Source organism: Alligator mississippiensis, chromosome 3, assembly GCF_030867095.1.
Source record: "Alligator mississippiensis isolate rAllMis1 chromosome 3, rAllMis1, whole genome shotgun sequence".
NCBI lineage: Eukaryota > Metazoa > Chordata > Crocodylia > Alligatoridae > Alligator > Alligator mississippiensis.
The window spans coordinates 145722438-145745234 of NC_081826.1; the positions used below are offsets into that span (position 1 = coordinate 145722438).

At 44.8% G+C, this 22797-nt stretch overlaps 1 protein-coding gene and 1 long non-coding RNA gene across 4 annotated transcripts in view; both read left to right on the forward strand.

Moving 5' to 3' along the window:
- The window catches only part of TMEFF1 (transmembrane protein with EGF like and two follistatin like domains 1), a 245486-nt gene that overhangs the window by 144576 nt on the left and 78113 nt on the right, over positions 1-22797 (forward strand). For all 3 annotated transcript variants that reach the window (XM_019491111.2, XM_059724477.1, XM_059724478.1), the window contains 2 exons: positions 2876-2985; positions 14773-14902. In XM_019491111.2, the coding sequence (XP_019346656.2) occupies positions 2876-2985; positions 14773-14902 (240 nt within the window). The remainder of the gene's footprint in view (positions 1-2875; positions 2986-14772; positions 14903-22797) is intronic.
- LOC132249407 (uncharacterized) lies at positions 5770-11108 on the forward strand. Its single transcript, XR_009460897.1, has 2 exons — positions 5770-6674; positions 10100-11108. It is a non-coding gene; the product is annotated as an uncharacterized LOC132249407 (long non-coding RNA).

Consider the following 22797-nt stretch of genomic DNA (forward strand, 5'->3'; position numbering starts at 1 on the left):
GAATGTAAAAAAATATATCTGTCCTTTGCAATTTTATGTTATTTAGTCCAGTCATCTAAGTACAGTTTGCTTTTGACAGATATTAAAAGTGGTAAAGAAAATTCTGAAACATGGAGCTGTAAAATGAAGTCTTGTTGATTTGTAATACCATAAATCTCTGGAAAGCCGTAACAGAAACCAAAACCCAAGCACAAGTTTCTTTTAAAGGAATTTCCTCTGTAAGTGATTGACCCAAGCATATCATACATGTGGATATGCTTCCATCATGGTACTTGAGCTCAGAGATTTTTGGCCTTAGAAGTACCCATACAGTGTGCCCCTCCTCCTGCATAGCTTACCTTTCTTCATGCTCAGTGCCAAGGAGATAAAAGATAGTGTGTGGTTCCCATTCTTTAGTTCCTATTAATTGCAGTTGACTGCAAAGGAAGCACTCTGTCATTTGAGGCCTAAACTCGGGTTGAAACACTTTTGAAATATTTGAACTCCTAATTTGCCTTTACCTTTATTTTTTGTCAACATCCTCCTTTCCTTTGGTAAAAAGAGAGAGAGAGAGGAAACACCATGATTCAAAATTTGCTTGTCTTGCAACACTGTCAAACCCAATTCTGATGGACATTTTTAGTCCCCGTATTCCCTTGGAGAGTCCTGTGTTCTTAGGAAGTATATGCAGCTCCTTTTATATCTGAGGCTAGAAAGGAACCTGGGACCAGGATGTTGCTTTATCTCAAAGCCAGATCCGTTGGATTAATCTCCCATCTTGGGGTTCAAGATGTGGCTCTATTCCATGTGTGTTTAGCACTGATTCGTTATAACACCGTCCTTCAGTGGGCCAAAACTGTAAGACTGGTTCCTGAAGGAGGTTCCAATTCTGTACCTGCAAGAGGAGGCCTGCTTCACTTTCAACCCACTCAGCGAGTTCAAAGATTTCAAGGCCTCATAATGATAAAATTGAAGCTGCCGCTTACCTGGAGGGCCGTGACAGTGGTGACAGCTGCTGCCTACAAAACCTCCTGCTGCCACCATGGAGCTGTGTGGCCAGCTGCTGGGCGGCAGCGGCAGCGTGGTGGTGGCTGGGCGGCATCCCCACCACCACCACCCCACACGCTGCGTCGCTGCCGCTGGCCATACAGCTCCGAGCACAGCTCTGCGGCAGCAGCGGGAGGTTTTGTATGCAACAGCAGTCACCACCATCACGGGCTGCCGCTGCTACTTACCTGCGGGGCCATCTGTGCCAATGGTGACTGCTGCTGTGTACAAAACCTCCCGCTGCTGCCACAGAGCCATGCTCAGAGCTGTATGGCCAGCGGCAGTGACGCAGCACGTGGGGTGGGTGGTGGGGATGGCTGCCTGCTGCACAGCCACCACCATGCTGCCACCCAGCGGCCGGCTGCACAGCTCTGAGCAGAGGTCTGCAGCGGCAGCGGGAGGTTTTGAAGGCAGCGGCCATCAATGCTGTCACAGCCGTCGAGGTAAGCGGCAGTGCTGCTTGCAAACCTAAGCACTCCCCTGCGCCCCCATCCCTCGCCGTGGCTGCAGAGCCGGCCACGGAGCTGTGCTTCGGCTGCATGCCAGCCTCCCTCTCCCCCTCCACTGAGCATGTGGCCGGGCACCACCACACTTTCCCACAAAGCCCCTCCATGGAGGGGCACCCCTGCCCTCACGCCCTGGCCCTGTTTCTAGCTGCGATGTGCCTCCTGGGGCCGGCAGCACCCGCCACTCCCTCAGCCCCCAACCATCTTTCCCAGCCCTGCCCCACAGCTCCACTTGCCCTTCGCCCTGGAGCATGGAGGTGAGTCTGAGCCTGAGCCTGGTCTTGGCTGCCTCAGAGGCTCAGGCCCTGCCCTCCCCCTCTGGCCAGGGCTGGGGTATCCCGCCCTATTTGCAATTGGCTCCTGCAGGCTGGAGCTATGCCAGCCTGCAAGAGCTCTTTGCAAAAGTGGAGAATCCGCATATTTCTCTGCTAAAAAGAGAAATTTGCTTTTTTTCCGATAAAAACAGGGAATCCGTGGTTTTCTCTGTTTTTCCATGGGAAACGGAAAACCCGGATGCCTGCTGATGAGTAAAGAGTCCTCCTCCCAGCAGGTATTATGGAGCTTTCTCACCACAGTGCAGCTATTTCATGCCATTGGTCTGTTAGGAAACACTCAAAAGCTTAGTTCATATGCTGCACAAATGTTCACCACTGCCACTTCTTCCTTCAGTCACCACTTTTCTCTCTGCCAGCATAGGGAAAGTGACTGCTGCTAAAGCCCCACACTGCCCAATGTCACTGAAGCCCCATGTCCACAAGTCAAATCAAAAGGGTCTGCAGGCTGGCTCATGGGCTGTAAGTTGCAAACCCCTCTGCCACGTCCATAGATAGAACCACCTGAGATCTTCCCCCTTTTTTGTTTTCAGTCTGAATGACCAGTGTGGCTTACATGCTAAGCAGCAATTCAGGTCACACATTTTCTGAAGAACACCTAGCCTGCCTGGTACACACAGCACAGCTCCTCTTCAAGTTTTTTGTGATAGGAAAAGTGGAAGGGCCATAGGGGATAAGAGATAAGCAACATATTTTTGGATGTGTATGCTCTACCAGGTATAATCTTAGCCAGAGGAACTTGTGTCCTTAATAATAGGGAGTGTGTTAACTCCTCTGGTGGCTTACAGGTGTGCCTGTTCTGGAGACTTTTGTCTGAAAGGTAGAATTTAGCCATGCTTATATGCCTAAGAAATGAAGTTACCACCTAAAATAGATTGGTAACCAGTTGCCGCACTTGGAGAACAATAGCTATTTTTACATTAATTTCTGCTTGGAAAAATTATTGGTTTAAAGTTAAAGTTTGTATGATTATAGCAAAAATAGTCATAGTGCATTATCTATTTTTTACAGAATTAAATGTAAGGGAATCTGATGCACGAGTGTGTGATGAATCATCATGTAAATATGGAGGAATATGTAAAGAAGAAGGTGATGGCTTGAAATGCGCATGTCAATTTCAGGTAAGGATTTTATACTTTTGTTTCTGCCTCAGTCTGAAACATCCAGACATTCATAAGAACTGTGGAATCCAGTAGTTTTAAAATTTCATTTCTCTAAAATATTTATGTGATTTTTGTCAGGTATGTTCTTTAGATTCTAAATATATTTATTCAGACAGACTGTGAGTCACTGCAACATGGCTGTGCATGGAGAGTTAGGGCAAGAAAAAGCCAACCCCACTGCCCTGCTCAGCCTTGTAGGAAGATCCTGCATCATGGGTTCAAAGGCAGGTTGTAGGCACTACACATGTGATACTTCATCCACCTTTTATGAGCATGTAGATCAGGGGTGGGCAAAATGTGGCCCATGGGCCAGATGCAGCCTGCCAAGCCATTCTGTCGGGCCCGTGGGGCCCCTAAAAAATTTAGAAAATTAATATTTATCTGCCCTGGGCTGCCTGTCATGCAGCCCTTGATGGCTTGCCAAAATTCAGTAAGTGGCCCTCCACCCAAAATAATTGCCTATCCCTGGTGTAGATACCTGTAGGAATGGGGAAATATTGAATGCCTTCTCACCTTAGGACCTGTGATACTTTTTCCCAGGATCAAGAAAGGAAAAAGAAAGGAATTTTGAGCCAGACTTAACATTGATGTATTATGCCACCCTGCTGATTGAATTGTATAGGGTGAATCTAATTTATTATAAAATATTTAGACATATATTGCAGTCAAGGTTCTTTAAGGTAAATCTGATATCTTTTATTAGACCAACTAAATAGTTGGAAAAAAATTTCTTAGCAAGCTTTTGGGTTTAAAAATCCTTTATCAGGCTGAGGAAGCATCTGCAGTTGATGTGTGCTCTTCCTGGATGGAATTAATAGTAAAGAAACCAGAGGCTGGTATGTATGGAAGACAGCCAGTCAGTAAAGGTATAAATTGAGGAGTCAGTGGGTGAGAGACAGGCTGAGGGGTGCGGGGTGGGGGGGGGAAGAGGGGGAGGGATGGATGTAGTAGGTAAATAGTGGAGAGGTACCTGGGGAATCAGATGTCAGGCAGGTTATAATGTGTCATAAATCCAGTGCCTATATTTAGCCCATGGAAGCCCCCCGATATTTCTCCGCCACATCTAGCTGTTCTGTTTAAGAGTGGGAGGTTCCCTCCATGTTAGGACTTGATGGGAGGTGTTGTCAGTGGATGTTCCTGGGGCTCCACCTCCCCGTTCCATGCACCAACCAGCTGGATTCACCTGGATGTTAGCCTGACTGAGCACCTTGTGTGCTGGGCCTCATGGTGAGGCCCCAATATGGGCTTTGAGTATGACAATACAACCACGGTGTCAGGTTGTAAGCCACGTACTACACTTAGGTCCCTTAGGAACATTGCCCATAAGGCTGAGGGGCTTTGCTGGGGTGTGCTGATGCTCCTGCCAGTACTTAGAAAGCTCAGAGGTTCCTGGCTACAGGGTTTTATTTGTCTACTTAGGTCAGATTGGCACGTTTGTGTGTGTGTTGGTGGGAAAGGGGGAAGGATTTTGTTTCTGTGTAGCAGGAGTAGCCAACTTACAGTGGGGGTGCCACAAGTAGCATGGGCAGTCTTCTGTGTGGCACACAACAAAATGGTGAGTGGACAGGATGCACAGTGGCAGGTAAAGCAGGAAGAAGAAAGCAGAGCAACAAATTGGACAGAAAGCAAAGGGAAGGAAGCAGAAAGCAAAGCAGCAGATAAGGCAGGGAGCACAGGGCAGGGAGCATCAAGCAGAGCAGCAAATCAGGCAGAGGAAGGGGATTGGAGTGACACTAGGGGAGTGTAAAGAGGTAATTTGTGGCATGCCTGCCAAAAAGGTTCACTCTCACTGCTCTGTAACATGTGGCATGACCTTTTGTTCCTAGAAACATCTAAGCATATATTAATCCATTACTTCCCTGTCACTGTAGTAGCAGTATATTGGTGGTGTCTACATTTCCCCTTCTTTTACCAATGATATGCTATGCGATGTTTTAAGTACTGTGCTTTGTATTTGTGTTTAAGGGTTTAAAATGGCCATTCTGGGGATCCTTTGGGTTAATGGTTGCCTATGAATAAAAGGGACGAAACCTGATGGCACAGGGCAGGCCCTTTCAAGTGCTGTGTTCTTATGTATCATCATAAATCTCCAGGAACTCTGGGTTTTGAGGAAAATACCAACTATCATGCAACTTACGATAATATTGTGAAAATTAACAACACTGAAAAATAAGCATAAGGTGGCCTTCATTTAGTTTTTTTTTAAATATCTAGCATTTTGTGTCTAAGGGATTAGAAATCTAAAGAAACCCCAGTGTGTGCTTTTGCAGTTGTATTAGATCCTGGTACTTCAGAACTAGCTTTCTAGGTGAGGCACAACATTATTCTAATAAGCCTCATTTGAAGACAGGTGGTGAAGCTTTGTATCTTCAGTTCCCATAGAGCAAAGGGACATTTCAAAGGGTGTTTTGGAAAGGCATCAGTTGTTGGTGGAATTCTCTTAAATAAGGTAATACTCTTCAGCCTTTCTGGAAGAAGTAAGTTTTAGTAATGAAAAACAAAAGGAAAAATTAACAACAATTCTAAAATTCTTAAATATCATCTGGCACAAGGTTTTTGTGTATTTTAGGTAGATAGCAAATTGGAGGAGTCTGTAGTATTCTGTTCAGTTCACGAGGATTGAAGAAAATGTCCTGATACCAAGTTATACGCTTCTTTAAGCACCAACTCTTTAAATTAAGAGTAGGAAGAGTAACTCTAATATAAAGTTACAACTTACAAAGATAGAAGAAGTACATTTACCCTGGAGAAATTTATACCAGTGTATGTGTTGTGCATCTACTACCATTGTCTGGAGTAGTGGAAAGGCTAGCCAAAAATAATTGCACTGTGCTTTGCATTTCACCACCACAGCCCCCTCTCCCCACCTGTCAACTCTTAACTGCTCTTGAGGAGTGGACAAACCATATGACCCTTCCCTATGCAAAGGAAATGTGAAGGGGTGACAGCACCGCAGTTGTGCTGGATCATTGTCCTTCGCAGTTTGGCAAACAAAATGCATACTGGAAGCCCACCAAAGTACATAATGAAAACCCACCAAAGAACTGAGATGCATTGTATGCACTGGTCATAGATTTGGAGGTACAAGTTGATCCTTGTCTCTCCTGACCCTCTGGGTTGTGCTGGATGTGGAGCAGGCACTTTGGAAACCATCTCAGCAAAGTTGTCTACACAAGAATAATGATGCAAACACCATTATGAGCGTATGAATGGGAAGCCAACCAATACCGGCAGAGAATCGAGGAGCTCAAGATGGCATACAAAGGACCTGAAGATGGTGTGAGATACAAACTGAGTGTTATGAGAGGGCAATGTGCTCATTTTATGAAAAGCAGCTCAAGATCCTGTCAGGAGAAAACATCACTTAGCCACAATTTCTAACTCAACTCATCTTCTGGCCCAAAACAGCGGAGGAGGGAGGCATATGGAGGAGGACTTTGGCAAGGGTGGAGAGATGTGACTCCAGAAAGCCTTCACTTCTGTGATATCCAGAAGGAAAACCTGGTGCCCTAAACAGTGAAGGACTTCTGTGATGGCACCAGCATTGCTGAACCAGTGTCAACTGTTACAACTGTTCCAGAGATACAGTCTTGTGCATCACAGGCAGCTGCCTGACTTCCCTGCAGTCCCTGTCACTAAGGATGAAGGTGAGTGTGGCCTCAATAACCCCCTACCCAGTATATGTACAGTAGGCTTCTACTGCTTCCAAAGACTGTGCGTCTTTCAGCTGAGGCAATGGTAGATCAAAGAATTTCACTGCTCAGTCAGGGAGTGCCAGTCATTCTATACCAATAAATGTATGTGTATCCTTGCAAAATATCTGCTCTGTGTGGCCCCTTTATAGCTTGTGTGAACAATTAACTTCCCTTGCCCCAAAGTGAAAAAGGTATTTTTTAAATATAGTCTTTTCTCCCTGGCCTCATGATTGGGAAGTCTAGCCTGGGTCTCTTGGTCTTCCCACAGCTCAGGGAAATATATTACAATTCCCACTCTTCCCCACACATTCTGAACGGGGAAGCATCTCACCTAAGCCATACCTCCCTACCCCAGACTGGAATTTTGCTATGGTGCACCATTTCTCCATCCCCACCTCCCCTTTCTGCCACCTGTGGAGATGGGGACAGAAGTTTCCCTGGGACTTCCGACATTTGCTAAATTCAAAAACCCTACCCACAGCCATTGCTCAAATTTCCCTTTCATATGGATCCATTAACTTGATGAAGTGTGATGAAAAATGTAAAACCATCGTCCCTCCCCCAGGTTTGGGACTAAACTGTGCATGACAATGACTCTGTGACTTCTTTGAGATCAGGAAATAGTATACCTCTGGAGGGCCCCAACATTGGCACACTACTCTGCCCAGTCCAGTCATCACCTACTCTTCTGGATGACCAGGGCCCTCTCCACTCTTTCATCCCTTTTGTCTTCCTGCAGCATGAGGATGACAGCAACAAGCTGCTGGCTCTTCAGGGAAAGATTCTCCATGAACTGTTAAATGACTAACCCTACAGAGTTCCTTGTGGCAGGAATCAGCATGGCCATACTCCAGTGCTTCACATTTCCCCTTCCCTAGAGAACTACCCACAGATCAGCCACACCACAGGCTGCCTACCCTGACAATGACCTCCTTATAACAAAACATGGCCACCTTAGTGGTGCTGAGTCCCTGTGTCCTGCATAACACCCCCTACCTGACCTTGATATTCATGATCCCCTTAAGTCTCTTTTCGAAGGTTTTCAAGTCATGCTGACAGAACCAAGTAGCCAATAACACAGAAAAGTGAAGGTTAATTGAGTGTCCTGTGTCCATTAAGTTTTGGGACATTCGGAGGTGGAGCTTTCTGTTTGGCAGGGAGAAGAATGACTACTGCACTGACTTAGGCACCAAGTGCTGTTAAAAAGTGCTAAGTACTTAAGTGTTAACATCACAGGGTGATTTTTTTTTTATCTTTAGGTGAGAGCATTATTATCTACCAGACAAAGCCACTCAGCCCTCCAAGTGGGTCAAGTGGGCTGCTAACCAAAGGAAACAATATGGGCACCACTGATTTGTAGGTGTCCTCTTGATGTCCTTAAAAAAACTACCTGTCATCAGCTCCTGTCTTTGGAACATGACTTTAACCAATGCAGATGCTTTAAAGCAAAAAACTTTTTTTCAAAGGAAAAAGATTGCAGCATCAGGCAGAACAGAAGTGAGAAAGTTGATTGATTAAAACAGGAACAGGCAGGTTAAAGTAGAATGGAAATTAATATCCATGCTCTTGGCTTTTGAAATAAATGGCTTACTTGTCTCTCTCTATGCCATATCAGTCTTAGTTCCCACCATCTACACATGATTAAGAAAACCCTCCTTCTCTCACCCCTCAGGCAATGGAAACTGCTGTGACACAAAGGATTTAACAAGATTGAGGGGCACTAGGACACAGAGGGAACAGGGATGAATCAATGAAGCATGAAAAGGCAGAGAAAGGGACAAATAGAAATGAATATTAAACTTTTTCACTCTACAACAGGGGTCGGCAGCCCCCGGCACGCGTGCCAAGAACATGGCATGTGAGGCCATTTTGCTTGGTGTGACACAGCTGAGCAAGGCTCTGAGCAGCTGCTGCTGGCCACAGAGCCTGGGCTGCTCACAGTAGGCAGCAAGAAGGCTGCAAGCCCTGCTGCAAGTAGCCCAGGCTATGTGGCAGGCAGCAGAGGCCTGCCCAGAGCCCAGGCTGGCAATGGCAGGCAGCTGGCAAGCTGCAACTGGTGCCCTGGGGTCTAGAGCCCCAGCTTGGCTCTGTGGCCATCAGCAGCTGCACGCATATCTCAGGTGTGGTGGAGAAAGGGCCGGAGCAGTTCAACCGTGACCCTTTCCCCACTGTGCGCCCTGAGGTTTGTGTGCAGCCACCGCCAGCCATGGAACCTGGGCTGCTTGCAGCAGGTGGTGGTGGGCAGGCTGTAAATAGCTGCAGCGGGGTCTTAAGCCCCAGCCCAGCTCGGTGGCCAGTAGCAGCTGCACACGCACCTCAGGGTGCACAGCGGGGAAGGGGCCAAGGCTGCACTGCGGGAACAAAGATCAGGCCTCTCATAGCTTCCCTGCCATCAACCCCCGGTACATCAACATCTTACAAGTCTAGGTTGGGGTGTTTTTGGCATTTCACCCAAAACGTTGCCAACCCCTGCTCTACAAGATTAAAACATCCCAGAGAAGCCTTTTCAATATGGACACTGCATCACAGCAAAGTATATATGATTAGCCAAATGCATCTGTAATCTGGCGTTATATGGGAAAAAGCATTACTTAAGTACGTTAGTAATTTTCCACCCAAAATTATGGGCAGAACTAGCTTCATGTTGTTTCCAGCATGGCAAACAAAGCCCATCCATTGCTATAGAATCTCCTATCAGACCAGTTGGTTTGTAGGCAGCACAGCATATTGACAGGGGTCTCTCCAGGCCTTTTGCAGATGGTACCTTTCTGATGCTTGCTCAACCAGATCAGGAACGTTTGCCTATGATGCAGGCAGGCTAAAAACATTGAAAAGTGACTAACTAGTGTCTGGAAGTAACAGCGATTGCAAACCCAACCCTATTGGAGAGCACTCTCTCTCCTTTCTCCTGTGAGCCAGAGCAAACAGATAACTCTGTAAATGGCAAGAAATAAATAAAAAATCGCCGTTTCTCATCCCACTCACCACAGAAGCTAGGACTCACAGGGACTCCAACAGCAGGTGGTGGGCAGGCTGTAAATAGCTGCAGCGGGGTCTACATTGAACACCTTCAAGAGCAAACTGGATGCTTATCTTGCTGGGATCCTATGACCCCAGCTGACTTCCTGCCCTTTGGGCAGGGGGCTGGACTTGATGATCTTCTGAGGTCCCTTCCAGCCCTAATGTCTATGACAAAAAAAAAAAAAAAAGAGCAGTCACTGAGTAGCTACGCGGAAGTACTACTCACCATTGAAAGAGTCTACCCAAAATGGAGACAGACACTGGCAGTGGCATGATATTAATGAAAAATGTATCAAAACCTATTTCTGCAGCAGAGGTTGAAGCAACAACTAATTATTAAAATAATTTCCTTACAGACCAGAGACCTGGGAAGACCTACCATTTAAGGATGAGACCCTGCTCCAGCTTTGAGTAGTCAGCAACAAGGAGGAGGAGGTGACAGCTGTTGAAGGAGGAACCAGTGGCCAAGCTGTGCACATCCTCTGAGAGGTGGGCTGAAGCAACAGAGCAGTGTCAGGAACCTCTACATTACTACCACGATCAAAGCACTGCCCTGGTTGATAGGGGATCAGAGAGTCACCTGGGACAACCAAGTCTGTAATCAGAATTGAACAGGTCTCCAGGCTTGCAAAGGAGATAGTTATATAGGTAGTGGACACCATCCGGGAGGGTCTAATGGAGGAGAGGGAGAGATATGGGTCTTTTGACAGTGATGATGAACTGCCAGACAGCAGTCCTGGAGGCTGCCTCTAGGATGTCCACAGTGGGAACCTTCTACTATGACCAGCAGCCACTCCCCTTCCTACAGTAGCACAGCAACACAGCCCACCCATCCCCTTCACTCACTGATGCCAGGCTCCACCAGATGACCCCAAGTGTTCAAAGACAAAGTCCTTTCCTCCTCTAGACCAAAGTTTTCACCAACAGTTATCCATATTCCAATAACCGTTTGCATACTCTAGCTTGCTGTCAGTGTTTCATTAAGGGGACCCACCCTACCCCTCTAAGGACCAGCTAGTGTGCCTCATGGATCAAGAGCTGTCAGCACCCAAGGAAAACTTCTTTGAGCAGCTACAGTTCCACAGCAATGCCCTGAAAGGCCAGGTGTTATCTTATTCAGGAGAGATTGGTGCTGCCTAAGATGCTCCCTTCCATGAACGACTCAACCCTCCAGCAGACCTAATGATGCAACCCAACACACTGGGGCTGAGCAGGAAGTTCCTCTAAAGATGGAAAAAAAGCACTTGAAAAATTTCTATCTGTACTTATCCTAGACCCAATTTTTGTAAACCACTGAGTTTTACCAGGTTGGAATTTAAGTAATTTCTGTTATTTGTTCATTAAAAAAAAATTCAAGTTTTGGAACCTGTTTTGTCTGTTATGAGTGAATGTATGCATGAGCAAATGAAACCCTCAAGCATGATGCCCCAGAACGCCCTTGCACAGTCATCTAACCTTTCTCCATGATGTCTTCTCAGGCCACACACATACTATATAAGATGGAGGCATCCATCACTGTGATGGGCAGGTAGTGTTCATAAGCATCTAGCCCAGGGGTAGGCAATTATTTGGGCCTGTGGATCATATAGGGAATTTTGGAGAGCTGTCACAGGCTGGGTCAACACCCAACACCCCCCACCCCTAATCCCCATGCGACAGCTCACCAAACCTCCCTATGTGGGATTGGGCCTTGGGCAGGCAGGGAGCTGGATTGGGCACAGGTGGGTAGCAGCTTCAACAGGGGCAGCTCAGCCAGAGCCCCTGCCGCCACCACCAACACCACCTCCAGGCCACCCTTCTACCCTGAGGAAGGACTGGAGCTGCTGCCAAGTTTCGGTGTCAGTGGCCAGGGTGCGGAGGAACCAGCGTCCAGGCAGAAGCTGCTGGGCACTGGGAAAAAGTGAGACCTGGCAGCAGGCACTTGCTGCTGCCAGGGCCCTTCTCACTGCAGCCGTCTTTAGTCTGAGCTGCTGCCGCTGCCACCACCCCAGTGGGCGCAGGGGCCCGGGGCAGCCTGGAGGGGGTGCTGGTGGTAGCAATAGGGAGGAGCTGCAGGGCAGACCTGGCACAGGCTGTAGGCAGCCACAGTGAGAAGGCTTCTGGCAGTGGCAAGCAGGAGGTGGCCACGCCTCCTGCCACATCCTGTTTTTTCTTGGTGCCCAGCAGTAGCTTCTTCCCACCTTATCATGGGCCAGGCCACATCTCTCTCTCTCTCTCTTTCTCTCTACCCCCTCCCCACTAGAACCATCCTAAAGCTACGGCACACCACAATCCACAATGGCCTAGCCCTGTCCATAGCTTACACCACTTCCTACCTCATGTGCTGGCGCCAGTATCAGCTGTGGATGCTGCTGGCAGATACCCACTGGGGATCAGGGCATCCACTGTTGATGCCAACATCCGTCCAGCACTGCTTCCAGTGTGTGGGGCAGGAGCTGGAAGCTGGTATGAGGTACAGACTGGGCCAGGACATGCCCACGCACCAGCACAACGCAGCAGCTGGAGCTGCCAGCTCCCCATGGGCCGGACCCCATGACTTTGTGGCTGCTCACCCATGGACCAAATACAATCAGGAGGTGGGCCGTATTTTATCCACCCCTATTCTAGCCCTTCATCATGGCCTGTCGCTTCTTCTTGAGTCTTCCAAAAGCGCATTCCACAACCATGTGGCAGCTGCTGAAGATTTAATAAAAGAGTTCATTTCTGTGGGCCAGAAATGTTCTGTAAGGTTTCGTCAACCAAACTTCATCAGGAGTATATAAGCAGGGTGAACAGGAATAAGGCGAAGGATGGTGGCACCATTTATTTCAATGCAGGTGTGATAGCTGTGACATCTATGACACTCTAATTGAGGTTCACCATACCCTGCAAAACACTGGAGAAGAATCCCTAGCTATTTATGTATTCTAGTGAATGGTGTATTTTGAGCAGGGCTCAGAATGGGGGCATGCACATTCCCCCCATCTGCTCTGGTGCAGTTAATGCAAACCATATGGGAATTTTCTTTTAAGATTTATGGGACATCTCCATACTTGTGCACACCACCTTCATGGCTTTCTTGGCAACTGATTTGACAGTGCCAGACTATGGGCCGGAGACAGTTTGCCAGCTTTCGTCTTCTATTACCACAGTAAAAAGGACTCGTCTAAAGGTAGACTTGGTGGTCTACCTTTACAGCTCCAGGAACAGATATACGCAGATCTCCAGAAATGTACCCCTGGTCATGCTGTAGTTGTGATGCCAGTGATGATCACCCTGGATCTGCAGCCATATTCTTTCCACCAATCCAAGTTCACTTACCTTGTTCAGTAACTGCAGGGCAGAAAGGACATTTGTACCCAAGCAATGTTGTCCCTGTTGGTTTGCAGAATAGTGTCATCCTTCTCAAGAATGAAGTCATCACTGTCTGCCTCTCCTGGCCATAGAAAACCATCTTGCACAGCAGGCCAAGAAAAAGAGTGACTGAGAAGAGATAGTGAAACAGTCAATGCAACTAACCCTTGAACACAGAAAAACATGCAGCACTGAAGACTTAGTGTGAAGGGTACAGTGAAGTGATCTGATTGATATTCTCATCACAGATTCCTAAGATCTACTGGATTCAGACTGGATTCCCAGAGAACACTCCCAGAAACCACTGGATAGACCCAGTTGCAGATTATACTCAACGGCTTACCAATGCCTAGTGGCAGGGCATCATAATAGCCATAAATGCTATGGGGTTCACTCCAGTGTAACTAGCTAGGTCCTGGTTGCATGTTCACTGCATCTCAAGGGTAAATTTAATCTGGCATATATATACTGGTGTAAATTTCTTCAGTGTAAACATGTTGTGTATCTGCACCTGTTTGCATTCCTGAAATGGAAACTGGCAACTTTTAAACAGTACACACCATCTTTTAGATTAAACATCAGGAATATTGCACAATATAGTTCTTCAAAAAAATTCTCCCTTCCAACAGTTCACTAGCCCTGACTCTGTTTAGCATGAACTCCTATAAGATAACAGGCTGGGCTAGAATACCTGCAGGATATCGCAAAGATATTATGAGCATTTTTCAGAACTGGCAAAATGAATTGGTACTGTTTGTGCAGGTGTATTCCATTTGCAGCTGGTCTTTGATAGGGAGCAAGAATAATTTTCTTTAAAATTAAATTAAAACAGTGAAACAATTTAGTTGCTCATATGTCAAAAATGGTGGGGATGACAAACTGATTATAGACCTGGCCTAGCACATCATTCCTGGCTATTTGACAGACTGGGGTTACATTATGTTTCCTGGATAATATTTGTATATATGCTGTACCTACAGGAAACATTTACCTGTCTTTTTTAGGCTAGAATGGCTCTGTGTAAAATACTGGGTGTCCATACCAAAGCTGCTCATAATTAGCTTTGAGTTATTTAATGTATTGTTCTTTCTTTATTTTTTTTAATGGACCCATCCTGGTATCTCATTATACATAACAAAAATATAAATATATCATGACGTGGTGAGTCTCATTTACAATAAATAGGATTGAAAAATATGGATTTTTTCCATCCGCTTTGGAAGACTGTTCTACAAGTTAGAAGATTTTGTGGCCAGGAAATCTTTACTGATGTTCACTTTAAATTTTCCTTGTCTTATTTTCATCTCGTCACTTCCTGTTATATATTGTTACTATGCTTTATAGAACTTTTCTTTCTTGTTTTTTAGGGTTTTTATATTTTTACCCTTCAAATTCGTATAGATGAATATCATATTCTCTTTTGCACTTATCAAGTCTAGTTATACTTACTGAGTTATCTTTCCTGCTAAAGTAATCTTTCAGCCCATAAAGAGGTAGAATATAATTTTGATAGTGGATGAAAGAAAGATACATAGCTGTTCTGAGATACTAATCTATTTTAAGTCATTCTTAACTGAACAAAACAATGATTTACTCTTAAGTAACTGACACTTGAACATATGATTGTTTTCGTACATATTAACTTACATTTAAAATTATTCACATGGGGTTATTGACTTTATACTATCTTTTTCAGTGTCACACAAATTATATTCCTGTTTGTGGATCAAATGGAGATACTTACCAAAATGAATGCTTCCTCAGGAGAGCTGCTTGCAAGCATCAGAAAGAGATAACAGTGGTAGCAAGAGGACCTTGCTATTCTGGTATGTAAGACATGATTATGCTTTGTTAGTAAATAGTATTATGGTTTCCTATTGTTTTAATGCATTTTCTAGAATTAAGTTGCAAATAATGGAGAGCACAGATTACCTTTACTTTTGAAGTATAGTAATAAGAAGTACAGGCCTTTTTGTATATGTATTAACCAATCAAAAATATTTAAAAGGAAAACGTATTCTGGCTGGGGAAACAACTGGTGAATGATTCTTACTCATCAGAGAAGCTTTATGTCTTAAAAGGCTTAAGACCAAATTGCACAGACTCCATGTGGGTCTGTTTTCTATGAATCATATTTTGGGTGTACAGAATTGGGCTATATCCAGCAAATGGTTTATCCACCATTCTTATACATATATGGAGTTCTACTGAATGTAGTGGATCACAAGAGTTCTTGCAGGTGAACCCCATTAGTAAGATCTTGACTTATAAATTTGCAAACAACCACATATATGTTGGGAAGTCAGTAGCTAATATAACCTGCTTCTGGCAAATAAATAGAAGCAACAAACTGAAAGCTTTGATCGTATTATCTAGGCAGGCCATTTGCCTGCTGTGTAGATTTCCTGTCTATTATAAGTGATAGCTTTTCTGACCTGATTTTTATTCAGTGTTAATACAGTATCAGGATACGCTTAATGAGTCTGATGCTGTCCTGAGCATGTCTTGTTGTTTCCTTTTTTCTCCTTACTCCTTTTTTGGAACACACTGCCAAGTGGCCTAATTATTTTGGATGGTTCTTTTAGAGAGAGAAATCTCCCTTCAAGAAAACTGCTTCTGTGTCCAGGCTTCCATTCCACCTGCCCATGAACTGGATATGATGGGCTTTGATTTAGCAACATTAGTGGGGAGGCAAATGTATGTACTGTGGGCTAGCTAACTTCTTTTCTAATTATTCTGGACAGCTGTCCATCATTCTGCCTGTAATTCAGGCCTGTGACCTTGGTGTGTGTCATCTTTGATGCTGATCTTACTATCTTTTTTCTTCATAGCGTCTTTAAGAGGGCTTTTTCTATCCATCTGCACAGGTAAAACTCTTGTCCAGGCTTTCCCCATCTCACATCTTGATTATTCCAACATTTTTTTTACTATGATAAAGGCAGGCTTACTCTGCCCATATCTGTTTAGAAAGCAATGCTAAAATTGTTTTCCTAGCCTTGTGCTTTGACTACCACTACTTTGTGGGCATCTGATCAATGACTCTACACATCGAAGATAAGCTGCCTCTCTGCACTTTTTAAGGCTCTTTGCACCCTGTTCCCATCATACTTATCTTCCAGTAGCTCTCCAGTATGGAGAGGTTGACTCTTACCTCCAGTCAGCCCTACAGCACTGGTTTGTTAGATTTTCAAAGAAACATCACCATACTTTCTTTCATGCTTTCTCTTGCTTGATAGGAACTCCCCATAACTAGCCACAAAACTGCTCTATTGTCCTCCTTAAAACTGTCTGTCCCTATGATACCTACAAAACACTTGACAGTGGCTACTCTGCTGAAGTGCTGAGACTTCTGCCTATCATGCTGACAAATGTCTCATTATTTCTTGGTACTATCCCTTCTTTCTGTATCCATTTGGTATCTCTTGTCTTAGACTATAAAATAATTGGGGCAGGGACTGCCTTTTTTCTGCATTTGTACAACACATAGGAGTGTGGTACCCTGGTCTATGACTGGGACTCCTCCATGTCACAATAGCATGAACAACAACATTAATTTTATATTACTCAAATCCACCCAGTCTAAATGACTGTTGCATATTAAACTTATAGTTTTATTTTCGGGTCCTAAATGTTATCAGAATGATTGAAAAAGACAGACAGACAGACAACCCATATAACAGAATGCCAGTCAGAGGTCTTGGACACATTGTTAGAACTCTCCGGAATCTGTGCACATATTTCAAGGATTATGAAGCCAGCTGACTAAGAGGCAGGTGGCTGGCTTCCTCAGAACTGGATGATTCAGAAAGTAATAGCAGCAGCTGCATTCTAAGACATCAGCAGATAAATAACGTGCTGCCTATCCATTCCTGAAAGACATATTTGGGTTTTGAATGAGGTGGAGCAGGGGTCATCAGTATTTTCCAGTGGGAGGGGGAAAGGAGGGAGGAAGGGAGGCAGAATGGCCCAGCTTGGGTCACAGGTGGATAGGCATTGGGACCCATTGACTACTGCCACTTCTCTGTGAAATTCATCTGTGCTATGGCACAACAAAAGCCCCACTCTGCCAGAGTAGATGTGGCTTGGGTGATGTGGCATGGGTGGAGCTGCCCCTTCACCAGAGCCCTAGGTGGTTTAGTGCCATGCAGTGTAGGGAGGACCTTCTGCTGCTGAATGCTGTCAAAGCCAATAGCTTCACGACCCAGGAAGCTTTTGGTTCTAGCTGGATTCAGCCTGTGGGCCATAGGTTGTTGACTTCTGAACTAAAGGTTTGCTTTACTGTCCTTTTACAAACTCACGGGATGTCTGCCTTCACTGTATGGCTGAAGCTCATGCTGACATACGTGAGCTAACTATACAGTAGCTAGGTTAGGTACTGATAACACTGTAGCTGCAGCAGGATGGAGTCCAGCATAGCTTGTAAAAACCACCTGAGAAGCTGTGTGAATACTTCAGCTGTTGCCCAGGCTGAGCACTGTTGCCACGGCCACACTGCTAACCATATCCAGGGCAGGTAATTCAAAGGTAGCTCAGGAATGTTTCCACAAGCCACAGTCAGACCGTCAACTGTAGTGTAAGGATATTCTGAAATGTGGGTCACTAAGATTCCCAAACTCTCCAGAGTCTGGAGAGATGTGGGTTCAATGCCTAGCTCAGCCACAGGTTCTCTCTGTACTTTGGGCACTTCACTTATTCTACACTGATATGAATTCCTCATCAGTATAATGGGGTTAATACTTCCCTAGCTCTGAGAGGTGTTGACAAAGTGAAATGCGTTAAGAATGGTGATGCATTCATATAGTGCAATATTAAGCATCATATAAGTAGATAGGCTTAAACTGGGTCTATAGGAATAATTGAGTTTTGGTTTCAGCAGCAAAATAGGAAAAAACTAATTTTAGGTCAATATAAAACAAATTTTGTTTAGAGTCAAACAAAAAATAAATTAAACATTTATTTTTTTTGTTTTTGGATCAAAAGAACATTAGCTGGGTCAAAAGAAAAGCTTTGCTTAGTTGTCAGGTTATTTTTACCTATTTTTAATAGAGATACCCTGATATATCAGTTGCATATTGGATCAACATCAATACAAGGAAAATATAAAATTATCAGCTATCGGCCTTTTTTTGGCTGGTATAGCCGATAATGTCACCGATAAATGCTGCTTGCATGTGCACAGCTGCATGCATGCACATGGCCAGGAATGCAGCTGGGCAGCTTGGAGAGCAGCACCCTGCCAGTAAGTCTTTGGGGGGGAAGGGGCATCAGGGGGCAGATAGAGGGCCCCACAGTGAGGGAAGGAGTGGTGCAGTGTCAGGCAGCTAGTTAGTTAGTACATGCTCAGAAGAAACATTTGAACTTTGTTGACAATTTTCTTTATTTTATTCAGTCTAAACTATTTATCTAATTTAGCCTTGATTCATGAATTGTTCCAGTTGGCCAGATATTGCATATTTTGATGAATAAACTGTTTGCCCCCAAAAAATCACTTGGCCATAATTTGAATCCAAATAATTCAAAATTACTAAATGGAACAGAGACACCTTTATCTAAATAAACAAGTAATCTCCATTTTCAATGCTTTGCAGATTACAAACAGTCAAAGTTCCATAGCTGAGAACATTTCAGTCAAATACCTCATTCAGCTCTTCAGTTCTACAGTTTTGCAGTTTCTACTGACAGGAGAATCTAGGTCCTGGGTGGAAACTTTTCTTTGAGAATCTTGGTTGTGTTGTCATCCGGTGCCTTTGTCAAACTCTTCAGGGGAGCAGCCCGTGTAAAATGTCCTCACATTGTCTCTATGTGTGAGGGCTTGACACAGAGTTCTACTAAAGCTTCACTTCTGAATGTAGCCAAGCAAGTGAAAGCTTACATGGCAGCCAGAAACAGATCCAGGATTTTAGAAAGGAGGATGCAGTTGCAGGGACCATTATTGCAGGGGTGGCTGCATCCCTCACTCCCAGCTTTCTCCCCTGCAGAAAACACTGCAGGAGGAGCAGGCAAGGACTTAAGCCAGGGGCGGGCAATTATTTTGGGCAGAGGGCCGCTTACTGAGTTTTGGCAAGCCATCAAGGGCCTCATGACAGGCAGCCAGGGGCAGATGAATATTACATTTTCTAAATTTTTTAGGGGCCCCACAGGCCAGATAGAATGCCTGGTGGGCTGCATCTGGCCTGCAGGCCACATTTTGTCCACCCCTGACTTAAGCCCCAGGGAAGGTAAGTATTCCCCACTTCCCTTCCCCCCCGTGCTCAGCGGTATGTCCCTGCCTCTTTCCTCCCCACTCTACCCCTTCCTATTCCCCCCCTCTCTCCTGGCTGCTGCTGCCAGTTTCTGTGCCCTCCTGGAGTGAGGGAAGCTCATGTGCCTTCCACCTGGACTGCACGAGAGCTAAGGTGGTCACTGACACATCCCCAGAATACAGGACATCCCTTTGGTTAGGGGCGTTCTCACTTGGCCAATCAGTAGTGAGGGAAGGGGCTGCTGCCTGCATGGCCAATCAGCAGTGAGGGTGGGGCCACAAGTCCCCTTTGCCAATCAGCAGCAAGGGGTGGGGCCACCCCAGAAAGGCCACCCCACCCCTCGCTGGCTGGCTTGAAACCCTGCTCCGCCTGGCTGCGCACTGCCCTAACTCTAGGCACAGCCAATAGAATCACGAGGTCAAATGATTAACATGTATTTCCACCAATGAACTGAAAAACAAGACTTTTTGCAATACGTTCCTAATTCAGAAATAGATAGAAGACAAAGTGTTTAAAACAGGACAGTCCAGTATAAAACAGGACCAATGGCCACCCTAGTGTGGGCTGTGCCCACCTGGGACTGCAGCAATGGTAGGGGGGCACATTCCCACTCTCTTTGCCTGCTCTAAGGCTGGTCAGGAACATCCTGGGAAGCTGGCCTGACACAGTCCCAGGCTCAGTACAGCCCCTGCAGGGGAGGGGAGGGGAGGGGAGAGAAAGGGAAGGGAGGGGAGGAGACATGCCTTTAAGCACAGAGGGGAAGGGAAGGGAGGAATATTTACCTTCTTCAAGACTTAAGTCCCTGGCTGCTGCTTCAGTGGCCTGGTTGGAAAGGGAAGGCGCACCCATGCCACTGCAGCTTCTCTGGCTCCACTCCTGATGGCAGCCAAGGACCCTTTGGCCATAATGACAACAGGCTGTGAAAAGGTACTTCCACAGTCCAGTGCCTTTCATTTTTGCAGCCTTAACTGAGAAGCAGTCATCAGTGTTGCCTTTATCTCACTCAAGAGAAAGGTACTTAACTCTGACAAATGTAAATTCCTTCTCCCAACACCCTACAGTCTTTGCTGATAGTGAGCATCTGAGAGTGAAAGGCAGAGATGAGAAAAGAAGACTTGGAGCCCTGAAATAACCTTGGTAAAGTATGTAGGACCTAGAAGCACCAAGTCATATCGGGTTCATTTCAAGGCATGCACAACCTTAGATTTCTGTGTGCAAGGGCTCCTCTAGATGTTCAGGTAAAGGCGTGATAGGATCTGACCTTCTTTTGTATGGCTGACTTGGAGCAACAATTATAAGTCCAGTTTAAGGTTAGTTAACCAGTCTAATACTGTTGAGGAAAGGGAATGTATCTTTGCAATGTCACCATCATATTTATATAAAGGGCAGAGTGTTGTTATGTGGTCCATAGTTTGATCAGGATTGCCACAGTCACATTTTGCAGAAATCCTAATAGGATCTGATGTGAGATCCATACAGTCACACCTCCTGCCATGCCACAGATGCATGACAAGAGGCATGATTGTGGGAGCCAGCATACAATCTTATCACATCTTATTGCCAGTGGAGGGGGAGCCCAAGATTGTGATCCCAGGTTCCCACTGCTGAGCACCCTGCAGCTGATGGGGCTTATAGCATTCCCCATGCTGCCCCCCACCCCCGCAAGCCCAGAGCTGATGATAAGGCTCACAGTGGTGGCAGCATTATTCATGCTGCCCTCCTGTGAGCCCTGTCAGCTGCGGGGTTCGCAGTGGAGGCAACACAAGGACTGCTACCTTCCTGTGAACTGCCTCAGCTGCATGTGAGGAATGCTGCTGCTGTTGAGAGCCTTATCAGATGTGGGGCTGGCAGCAGGTGATGTGCTCTTGTGGCTGGGAGCCCCTCAGTTGTTGCTGCCAGCCACAGGGGAGCACCTAGCCACATATTCAATTAATGGCATGAGAAGAACAAGCCACAAAGTTATTACACATTTTTAGTAGAATAACTTTGTGGTTTATTGCTTGTTTTATCACGCCATTAATTGATTGAACATGTGGCTGTGCCACAACTTAAGACATGATTAACTGATTACTACTGCATCACAACTTAAGGCATGATTAACTGGTTAATACTGGTTAATAATCTGAGAGGATTCCTTACATCCATTTCCATTTCTTAAAAACCTACATAAAGCAGACAATTCAGGAAATAAATGCAGGATCACTTCATAACCGTTTGCGCAGTAATAGTTCAAGGCATGACCATGGACCAGAAGGTACTGAGAATACATCCTTATTTTGATTACATATATACATGTTTCTGGCATCACACTGGTTTTTACTGACTTCAGTGGAATATGACCATTGCTTTCCATTGTGAGCGTAACTGTTCAGGCCTATACCACAGAATTGGTAAAGACACATAGTAAGTTTTTGTCAGGCTTTTAATACCTACGTCTTGTTAGATAACATTTTAATTAATAGATCAAGCCAGATTTGTAAAGGCATGGATTTATTTAGCAACACATTTATATTTTCCTTGTTTTGCAAGGATAAATGGTAAACCAACCTTCTAACATACGTGTGTTCTTTAAATTGTCAGATCTTAAAGTAAACAGAATCAGAAAATAGCAAATCTTGGAATGCTTTTGCAAAACTTCAGATTCAAAATTGTGTTTTAGGGACTATAATGTTAATTGTAGCTATGAGGCTATGGATGACTGTATATGAAGCAGCACGTCATAATATTGAGAGCAAATTGTAATGTAAAAGCAATATTTACAAACATCCATGTCTATAGAGATGTTCAGCGTTCATAGCTCTTATTGAAATAGTGGGAATAGTTATGGATGGTAAACATCTAATGAAATTCATACATTAAATGTAAGAACCCATGTTTGAAAATTTGAAGCAAATTAGAGAAGTGTGTAAAATCCAGTTCAGTGTACCTCTTCCATAAAACTTCAGTATAAGATTAAGAATTAAGGACATAATAAATATGTTTTTATAAACTTATCTCTCATGGCTAATGAAAGTGATGTTTTTTTTAAATCCACAAAGGAATCGGTCAGGTCTGTGGCTGGTCGTAGACAAATAAATACTTCCCTAAATCTGTGATCAGTTTACGAATATTGAACATCTCTCAAACGTGCTGACACAAGGTCATATGCACTGTTTAAACTTTCTCAATGCCACCTGTGAATTACCCTGCAGCAAGGGTATTCTTGAATTGTCTAGATCAGCTCAAGTGCCTCTAAAACAGAGCATTTGGGACAAAAAGACAGATTGCCTTCTGATTTTTGAAATGTTTCAGAGTATGCTCATCAATTTTTTATTTGTTTTCTGTCTTTATGGGTAGGAGGCCAGTAGTCATTTTTCCAGTTTGCATTTTGGAATCCTGAAGATGAAAAATGAGAGATTTCATTTTTATTTATTTTAACTTATATGTATGTTCATGTTCACTGGTATATCACATATTTTGCCAAGATTTGGACTTCTCTC